Source organism: Hevea brasiliensis, chromosome 11 (genome assembly GCF_030052815.1).
Source record: "Hevea brasiliensis isolate MT/VB/25A 57/8 chromosome 11, ASM3005281v1, whole genome shotgun sequence".
NCBI classification, from domain to species: domain Eukaryota; kingdom Viridiplantae; phylum Streptophyta; class Magnoliopsida; order Malpighiales; family Euphorbiaceae; genus Hevea; species Hevea brasiliensis.
Genome location: NC_079503.1, coordinates 95,256,497 through 95,267,237, shown reverse-complemented (window position 1 = coordinate 95,267,237; position 10,741 = coordinate 95,256,497). Strand labels below are relative to the sequence as shown.

The 10,741-nt window shown below is 32.1% G+C and overlaps 1 protein-coding gene across 1 annotated transcript; it reads left to right on the top strand.

The window, feature by feature from the left end:
- Positions 1 to 7,957: 7,957 nt before the first annotated feature.
- LOC110641527 (cysteine-rich receptor-like protein kinase 25) lies at positions 7,958 to 9,054 on the top strand. Its single transcript, XM_058130397.1, has one exon. It carries the CDS (start codon positions 8,404 to 8,406, stop codon positions 8,824 to 8,826), a length of 423 nt encoding a protein of 140 aa, XP_057986380.1. The 5' UTR covers positions 7,958 to 8,403; the 3' UTR covers positions 8,827 to 9,054.
- The last annotated feature ends 1,687 nt before the right edge of the window (positions 9,055 to 10,741 follow it).

Here is a 10,741-nt window from a genome sequence, read left to right as displayed (position 1 = left end):
GTTTTGGATTTTGGAGGTCAATGGGATGATCAGCTAGCTTTGGTGGAGTTTGCCTACAACAACAATTACCATTCCAGCATAGGGATGGCACCCTATGAGGCACTATATGGAAGAAAGTGTAGGTCTCCTCTGTGTTGGACGGAAATGGGAGAAGCGAAGGTGCATGATGTAAACCTAGTGCAGTACACTTCAGAGATAGTTTCTTTAATCAGGAAACGATTAAAAACAGCTTTCAGTAGGGAGAAGAGTTATGCAGACCCCAGACGGAGGGATATGGAGTTTGCAGTAGGCGACTACGTATTCCTGAAGGTTTCTCCGATGAAGGGAGTCATGAGATTTGGAAAGAAGGGCAAATTGGCACCTCGGTATATTGGACCTTTTGAGGTTACTGACAGAGGTGGAGCAGTTGCCTACCGGTTGGAACTACTACCCAACCTTTCTCATGTTCATCCTGTGTTTCACATCTCCATGCTCAGGAAATACATTCCAGATCCTTCTCATATACTACAGCAGGATGTAATAGTGTTAAAAGAGAACTTGACATTTGAGGAGTAACCTGTAGCCATAGTGGACTACCAAGTGAGACAGCTAAGATCAAAACAGATCCCTATGGTTAAGGTTTTGTGGAGGAGCCAGTCAGTGGAAGAATGCACCTGGAAGTCAGAACGGGACATGCGTAGCAAGTACCCTTATCTGTTCAATGTGTAATCCTGTACTTTATTCTGCCTTGTGTAAAATTCGAGAACGAATTTTCTGTAAGGGGAGAAAAATGTAACACCTCTAATTTTTAAATTTATTATTTTTGGGCAAATATGGATGTTTTAATTTTATTTAAATTTTAGGAAATTATTTGAAATTTTTTGGATTTTCGAAATCGGGTTTGATTACCCAAAAATATAAAACTTTGATGATTTTTAAAAATTAATTTGAAGACCACGTGGCAAAACTAAAAATATATTTGGAGTCTATGAATTTTTCTGAGTTTTCTGAAATTTTTTTTCGGAATTTTTGGACCTCGTTTTCGGTCCCAAGGCAGAGTAAAAATTCAAAATTTTATATTCTGAATCGAACCGGCCGAATCGAACAGGACCGGATCGGACCGATCGAATCGGACCGGCTTCTTCCTTTTTCTTCCTCCTCGCGGGCGTCCCGACCCCTCTCTCTTTCTCTCCCATTTTCTCTCTCCTCCCTCCTCTCCTTGCCGCGCTGCCGCCTCCTCTGCCACCCCAGCCCGCCGGAGCGCCTCCCCAGCCACCTCCCCTCGCCGGCCGCCGCCTGGAACGCCGGCAAAAGGCGCCCGAAGTGACGCAACGCGCAAGTGAGCCGCTTCGTCTTCCTAACCGAAATCTGGCCGATCCGGCCACCAATCGGACTGGGTCTTGTGTCTAAATCCATCTACTCGTCGAGAGCTCTCCATAAACACAAAGAACACTAAAATCCATTTAGCGGTTTGTCCAATTTTTGCTCGGGAAGTTTTAGCCTATTTTGATTTTTGGGCTAGATTTCTCGCAAACCGTGAACCCACGAGAAAACCGAGAGTACCAGAGCGCTCTACTCATCGAGAGCTTCGCGGCGATATAAATTTCAAATTTTTCCGACACCATTTTTCGATGGGTCCCACGGAACTTCGTAGTGTTTTTCCGAGTATTAAATGAGCTTAGAAAATTCCGTAAAATTTATGTGCTAACCCTCATGCTATGGGCTTCGTGTAGGTATCTTCAATTCGTGGAAATTCGACAGTTGTCCGGATCTGTGAATTTCCAGCTAGACAGACCAGCTACCGAAAAAGTCTCCGAATTGGATCGAGGTTTTGGCTACCCCACCATTGTCAGATGTCTTGAGCGCGTCCTCGAAGTCGGAATCGGCATAGGTAAACCCGAACTTTACTTTTTCATAATTTTATAGTGCGTAAATCGGATTAAAAATCCGTAAAATATTCATGGTAGCTCAGAAAATTATGATTCTTTTTGCAATAGCCTAATAATATTGCTAAGGACAGCGGGGCAAAGTTTTAGAATTTTTAGAGCTTATTTGGGCAGTTTTTGCAAAAATGATCAATTATAAGGACTAAACTGTAAATTTACATATTATGATTTATGACTGTTTGGATGGGCCTAGGAGGGCTGTGTGATATGATTGAGTTGTGGGCGTATAGTTGGTGAATATAGAAGTGCGTTTTGAGCCCTTTTGCAGGTTGGGTAAGTCCTAGGTACAGGGGAGACTCTGCCGAATTTTCGGCACGACTTAGGACGTATTTGGTCTTTTCTTGATTTGTATTGAGTCAATTGTATTAAATAATTGTAATGTAATTGTCGTGTGAGCGATGACCTTCTTCCTCCGCCTACCGCCACAAAGGATCACTGCCAAGTCTGTGAGTAAAATATTAATTTTAATTGTAATTTCGATATTATTATATGTTTAAGCATGCCCATGCATCACTTATATGTATGTATCTATGTAGTTAAGCTCTAGGCACGTTTTATGTTGCATTCACAACTGTGAAAGTGCCATGGATATTGTTGTGGTAATTTGGAGCAATGTTCGTGCGTTGGCGTACGTGTGATATGGTGTGGAATATGGATAGGACGGGTAGACACGGCTTGAGATCTTCACTGGGACCCGGTCCTTTGGGGTAGACACGGCTGAGTTCTTCGCTGGGACCCCGATTTGGTTATTAAGTGGAAGTCCGAGCTGAGTTCTTTGCTGGCACAGGTTGGATTTAAGAGAGCTGTATAGGGAATCAGCTCCCATATATTATGATTGATATTACTGGGTGTGTGAGTGCTCCAAATTACCTTTTTGCTGTTATGATGTGAATTTATTGCTGATGTTGCATTTCACTCTACAGGATGCATTAGCTTTAGATAGTTATAGAGATTATGGTTAAAATTGATATTTTACTCTCTGAGTCGAACGCTCACTCCTGTTCAATATTTTTCCAGGCCACAGGAGGATATTTTTGAGGTTAACCTGCTTTTCTCCCTCGCAGGTCGTCTATTCATGTTTGTGTAATTCTATAAACTTCTAGAATTTTCGCATGTGTTAGAAATATTTATTTGACTTGGGTCTGTAATATAATTATCACGTTGGACCTATAAAATTATTATTATATGCATGTTTGATGATGAGGGAGCAGAGCTCCTTGTTATGAGTATGTGGAGGGTGAGCTGAGCTCCCCAATTGATGATTTATTGTGTTTACAGGTCAGGTGAGTCAAAAACTCCCCGTTGAAAGGTCCATTTTATAGCCGGACTCTGTCCGGTTGATTTCTTGAAATTGGGCCTAAATGGGCCTTAGAGTTGGGTTAAGGAATAGTTAGGCTTACTACTAGCCTCGGGGGCTTTAGGCTGGCCCAGGTCCTAGTGCCAGTCCGGCCTATAGGTTGGGTCGTGACAGTATCCTATTTATTAATTTAGTTATTATATTTTTATGAAAGAATTATATAAAGTGTTTAAAGTAAAAACTGATCTGTTATTAATTAAAAAAAATTATAAATTTATAATAAATAAAATATTTGTCATTGAATAGAATCAGAATTCACATCTACTAATATAAATATAAATTTTTTAATTAATTAAATAATTAATTTTTAATAATAATTTTATAATTTAATATTATAAATTTATAAATATTTAAAACAATTAAAAAATAAATTAGGAAAAGTGAGATTTGGTGTTTAAGATTATTTATTAATTTTATTATAATAAACTAAATAATTTTTAATGAATTAATGACACTAATAGAATAAGAATATAAAATTATAATAGAATTTTTAGTATAAGTAGAATTAATATTAAAATAATATTAGCTATTAAAATTACTTACAGATTTAACAGAAGATACATTATTATTAAAAGTAATTAATGACAAATTTTATGAGTTAACAAGAAGTTTTTCATCACTAATTTATATTATTAATGATAAATACATATACCTATAGCTATAGATATGTTTTCATTGATATTTTAACAAATAATAAAAATTATAAAGTATATTTGTGGTAATGCAAATGTTTAGGGTGATATCATAGAATTACTGTTGTGGACCTACTTGAGATAGGCTTCCCTTAGCCTTAGGACCCATTGGCCATAGCGCAATATTAAACAATGTCATCCATCTTTGGACCAATGGGGAAGTGATAGTCTCATAGGGTTCTATGGCTTTTAGTCTCTCTTTAAGGCCCAGTTCCAATTTAGTCCAAACGATAAGTTGGTCCAAACTGCGACCACAAGACTATCGCCAAGTTGCTCACAGAATATATATATATATATATATAAAACTCAATTGAATATCTAGTTTCAATTCTTTTTGTTATACAATTAATTTTAATTAAAATTAAAATTTAAAATTTTATAATTTAAAGACGATTAATTACTAAATAGGTTTTATTGATTCATATTTTTAAGAAAATAAATATATATATATATACTTAATATTTTCTGATTTAAGGACCGTAAATACCACCGAATCGATTCTTCTGTGCTTGATTTGAAACCTGAAGCTACTGTCCTAATTCCCCAAAGTCTTCTTGTCAATGATTCTAGAAGATGCTAGAATTACATTCTTGCCCTTTTTATTTATTTATTTATTTTATGTTTTTGTTGTTCTCCTTTTGTTGACGGGATGCTACAAGTCTCCTCCCGGTCAAGCGAAGGGCCTGATTTAGCATCCTCGCATTACACGACCAGTCAGTCAACTCATAAAAATAAGATCTTTTCTTTTTTGTGTTTTACATTTATCTAATATCAACGACTTTATTTATGATAAAATATATTTTACTTAATAAACTAACATTATAAAATCAGAAAATATATATATAAAAAAATCAGGTTATAATAAATATATGAATCTCTCTAAAAAAAATTGCCATTAGCTAATTGTTCATTTTAACTTATTAATTTATAAAATTATAATACTATAATTTTTTTTGACACAATATATTTTGCGTGTGTAAAATATAAAAATAACTAAATGATTTTTACAAGAAATTATAAATGATAATTTTATTATATATATAACAATATATATTAATAATAATAATAATAATAATAATAATAATATGAACAAATTTAATTAAAAAAAATATATATATCACAGTATAGCGTGAATATTATGACTTATATATAATGAACTGATTTCTTCCTTAAATCCTTATGAGGATGTGAATAATAAAATTGATTTATCTGCTGAATAATCATGAATTGCGCAATAAACGATGAAAATTTTAAAAAAAAAATTAATTAAATTTATTGTCCAAGACTCCAAGTACAAATACGACTTTTATGGTCAGCTATCTGATGACCTTACCTAGTTAGTTTTCCACAAATTGACGTTGGAAAGGACTTCTCTGAATTTTACCGATTCCAACGGTGCTGAAAAGTTTCTATCAAATTAATGTATGCAAGAACAAGAGCAAGACCAATCAAAAGTAAGCTATGTGCAAGACTATAATTTATGGCCATAATGATATACCTTCAAATTCTTTCCCCCTATCTTCATGAAGAAAATTCAACCTATCTACCCTATTTCTCCTCGAATATGCAATTCTCATTTGTTTTTCTTTCCAGTCTGATTAACATGATTCTTTCTACCATTCTATTCTAATTTTATCAATTGTTTAATCTAATATCTAATTTAATTCAGTAATTAAAAATATATTACTCACTTTATAAATTCGAGTTCAAATTTTCACTTCTTCAATTTTCTACTTAAAAGAAATATATATATATATATATATATATATATATATATATATATATATATATATATATATATAGCCATTTACTCAAACGTTGTGCAAATTTAAAAATTTTTCAAATTAGTATTGCATTAAATTATAATATTATATTTTTATTTATTTATATTTATTGATTTAATTTCACCAAGAAAAAAAGAGAAAAGAAAAATAACATTAGTTAGATAATGTTATCTATTGTTTGAGAAAATTATTCAATAATGAATAATACTTTAATTTGATACTTAAAATTTTTTATGTGATTTTCATTATCAAATTATTATCCAATAGATGTAGAAAGAAAGTTTTTAGTTTGACTTATAAGTTAAAAAAATATATTTAAAATAAGTTAAAAATCATAAATAAGATAATGTTTATTTATAAATTGTCAACTTATTTTAAAACTAACATTTGATAAAATAAAATATATATTATCCTAATAATTCTTAAAAACAACAATATCCTTATTTTAATATTTTTTTATTCTTTTTGACAAATTAAATTTATTTTAAACACATTTTAATCAAACACTTAAATTATTTAATTTTTTTTATACAATTAGTTCTGATTATTGGAACTCGAACTCGAGATCTTATAGCTTTAGATATTTGACTTTAGTTATAGAATTATAAAATTATTTGAAAATAATTTTTGATATACCAAATTGATGTAGGGAGAGTGCGCCTCTAAAACTTTTCCACAAGAAAAATTACTCTCCATGCTTACTTATGCCGAATGTAGAAAATTAATTTGTCTACAGAGACAGGTCTGGTATCTGTCTAATATATCAACTTCAAATTCCCTCAATAGACATTCAAAATAACATAAACACTTTGTATAAAGTTTAAATTCTAAATATTTTAACTTTAGGATTAGTAATATTGCATTTTTTTTAATTTTTATTTTTAATTATTCACCCTTTTATATGAAAGTGTCAATTAATTCATCAGTTAATTCGATTTGAAATATTAATTCATAATAATATTTATTAACTGATAAGTGATATATTAGATTTTTTTATTTTCTTTTTATTGAGTAAAAACAAATAAATATTTTATATAAAATTCAAACTTGAAATACTTATATATTAAAACACGATATCATTTCATTGTTCATGTGTTTCTTTAATTTTTTTTACTTTTAAAATTATTTTAAAAATTTTTTTTCACAATGTACTGAAACTAAACTCACATTTACCCTTCATATTAACAGTACTTTTTTTTTTAAATTATTTTTAAAATTTTTTTTTTACTTTTTTTTGCACTAAAATGCCAAACTATTCAATGCTCTACCCTCTTCGTAACTCTACAAAGCACCCAAAACACTTTTTTTCCTTTAAGTACTTTTTTTTTAATTTTTAATTTTTTTTATTCTAATTTGTTTTAATTTTTCAATCATTTAAGTATAGCTTATATAGTTATTTTTTTCTTATTTAATTTTTTAAATTTCATAATTGTTTCAGTGAATATTTTTTATTTTTTACTTATTTAAATTATTTACTCTTTTGTATAATATACTAAAATGATACCGTACTCATTGTTCACTAGATCGCCCTCGGCCCCTCGCCATACGTGGATACCAGCATTGAGGCGGCTCCTGTAGCTTTTGCTGCAGGCTGAGACAGAGGAAGAGATGGAGAGCCCAAGAAAGAAAATTTTCTTCTTGGGGAAAAAAGAGTAGCAGTCTAACCTTTTTGTTCTTCTTTCTTCAACATTTAACTTTTGACTCTTTTTATAGGACTTGAAAAGTCCTTTTGTCCTTTTGCCAAGAAGAATATGCACAAATGTCTACATTGGACTTGATTGCATCCTTATCAAATAAGGATTTGTGGCTGAACAATCATAATCTTAATCATGATGTCAAGTTTTTAATTTAATCAAAGAAATTATTATAATAATTATAAAAATAAATATTAAATATGATAAAAAAATTAATAAATACCATATATACAGTAAAATTATGTTTATTATAATATTTTCGAACTATTACATAAGAGATTGATTCTTGACTATGCAATAATTTTCCAACGTCGTTTGGTTGTTCTGACTGGCTTCGCTGGGTGTCATGATTGTTGACTTTCGTGCTGCTACGCAGTACCCATGGCATTGCCCTTGTTGTTTACTTGCTCTATTTGCGAATATTGTTGAGGTTATACGGATTGGTCCTAATATGTTTAGATATATACCTTTTTAATTAGGTGTTTTTTTAGTGGAAATTTGAGAGAACAAAAATATTAACGATTCCCTGAATTGCAGGGCTACATGTCAGATATGGCAATAGATTCTTTAAGATTGCCTTTCTTATTTTCTTGCTTCTTCTCACTCTTCATTGTCATCTCCAGCGCCCGGCCAGGAGACGAACCTTTTTATGACTGCCCAGATATTGGTAAATAAACCACCAACAGTACCTTCCAAACAAACCTCAGAACCTCTTATCCATCCTCCCTTCTCAGCCCAACGGAAATAATTTCAGGTTTTACAATCTCTCTTTCGGCCAAGTCCCGATTGCGTTTTGTAGAGGAGATATTTCTGCAGATATCTGTTGAAGCTGTGTCCGTGCCTCTACACACAATTTTTCAGAGATCTGTCCAAAGAAAAAGAAGGCATTTGCATATGCGGATGATTGCCAGCTACGATATTCTAACAAAACTATATTCGGTGTAGTTGAAAATGAACCTAGTGTATCTTATACCAGCCTATAATTTGTTTCGTCATCAGAAGGAATTCAGTTCCATTCGGAAGTCGAAAGATTACTCAAAAGACTTGAGGATAAGAGCTGCCTCTGCGGACAGTAAGTTTGCAACAGGAAAAGCAACCGTGAACTCTCAAACAATATATGCGCTTGCCCAGTGCTCTCCTGGCTTGTCCAAGCAGCAATGTGATAACTGCCTAGTTGCGGCCATTGGAGAGATTCAAAATTGTTGCTTTGGGAATGTAGGAGGAAGTCTGATTAGACCCAGCTGCAATTTCAGGTTTGAACCATATATGTTCTATACACCTACTGCTGACCCACTACCACCGGAATCATACCCACCGCCAGTATCTCCTCCGTCAAGAGAAGGTAAGGTGCCCATGAGTGAGATGCCGCATTAATTAGCCCAAGAAAATTTAACTTGCAAGCACCATATTTTACATTTATTCACAAATATCTCATTATTAGGCAAGGATCAGAGTCTTAAAACATGAGCACAGTGTTTGGCTAGAGAATATCTGCACCAGATGATACCAATTAATTTAAAATAATCAGTCTATATATAGCCCTGTTTGACATTGAGTTTCAGGGCCTGAAATTGCTTTTCTGAATAAAAGTATCAGTTTATATGCCGTTGAGAAAAGCAGTTTGAAAAAAACTGTTTTGTTATTTTAGTATTCTTATAATTAAAACTGATCAAATTTAATTTTTAATTATTTTTTAACACTCTCTAACTAGTATATTTAAAAAGTGATTTTCTTAACAGCAGTATCAAATAGGCTTTATATCTTTCAAGAACTATATCATTTTCTGGGTTTTGCAGGAAAGGATAATAAGAAACCTGCTCATTTTACTGTCATTGTTGTTATTTCAGTAGTAATTACAACGATATTAATAATTTCCGGTTGCATCTTTTTAAGAGCAAGGAAACAAAGGGAAAAAACCTAACAGTAAGTAAATTTTTGCACACTGTAGTTAGATATTACAAAAATTATAGTTTATCATTTTATTTATTGTTGTTTTAGTCAACATTTCCGTGATTGCTTTTTTGGAAAAAATATAGTCACTAGACCAAGCCAGCGTCTGTTTCAAATTCAGAAAGTTGAATAGTCTGACCCAAAATTTTGGAATCGAATCGAAATTAGCATAATTTGAATCAATCTTGAACCAGAATGGACCCATTTGGTTCAGGATTAGCACTGGATTCTTTCTTAAAAAAGAAAAAGAAAAATTAATTGTAAAGAAAAATTGGCAATTAGATTTTATTAAAACTTGACTTAACTGAAATGGGAGGACTTTGTGATCCAGTTCCAATACCCTAAACCATTGAACCAAAACTGCCGGTTCGGGCTTTTATCTAAGCCTGGCTAGTGGCTAGGTCTAGCTAGCACATAGACAATGTCTACATTGCTAAGGCATTATAACAAAATGCATATGCAATTATGCATATCAAGCTCATAGACATAGTAATTTTGGTTTTTTTGATATTGTATACATTCGGATAAGTTCCTTTATAAAGCATGCTTATTTCACTAGCCACTGCTCTAATGTGTTGGTTTTGTGAAGCTGTGGATGAAATTAGACTTGAAGAATCCTCGCAATTCGATTTGGGCATCATTAGAATTGCAATGGATGACTTTTCTGCTGCAAACAAGCTTGGATAAGGGGGATTTGGAGTTGTCTACAAGGTAGGAAAGGAAAAATTACTAATCCAAAATCTTGAATTTCTTAAAGCTAAGTTAAACATATAATATGTTTTGATACACTTTCACGGTAGACTTTTCAATGGGCAAGATATAGCTGTAAAAAGGTTATCTAGAGATTCTGGACAAGGTATAGTGAATTTGAGAATGAGATTCTACTAGTAGCCAAATTTCAACATAGGAATTAAACAGGCTACTAGGTTTCTACTTGGAAGGAAATGAAATGCTTTTAATCTATGACTTTGTGCCCAATGGAAGCCTTTCATATTTGGTGTGGGTGCATATTGCTTTAGATACATATTGTAACACACCAAAAAAAATTTTAAATTTTATTATTTTATGAGTATTATTGATATTTTAATTTTATTTAAATTTTAAGAAATTATTTGAGATTTTTCGGATTTTAAAAATTGGGTTCGGTTTTCCAAAAATATAAATTTTGATGATTTTTAAAAATTAATTTAAAGACCACGTGGCAAAACTAAAAATATATTTGGAGTCTACAAATTTTTCTGAGTATTTTGGAATTTTTTCAGAATTTTTGGACCTCATTTTTGGTCCCGAGGTAGAGTAAAAATTCAAAATTTTGTATTTCGAATCGAATCGGCCGAAT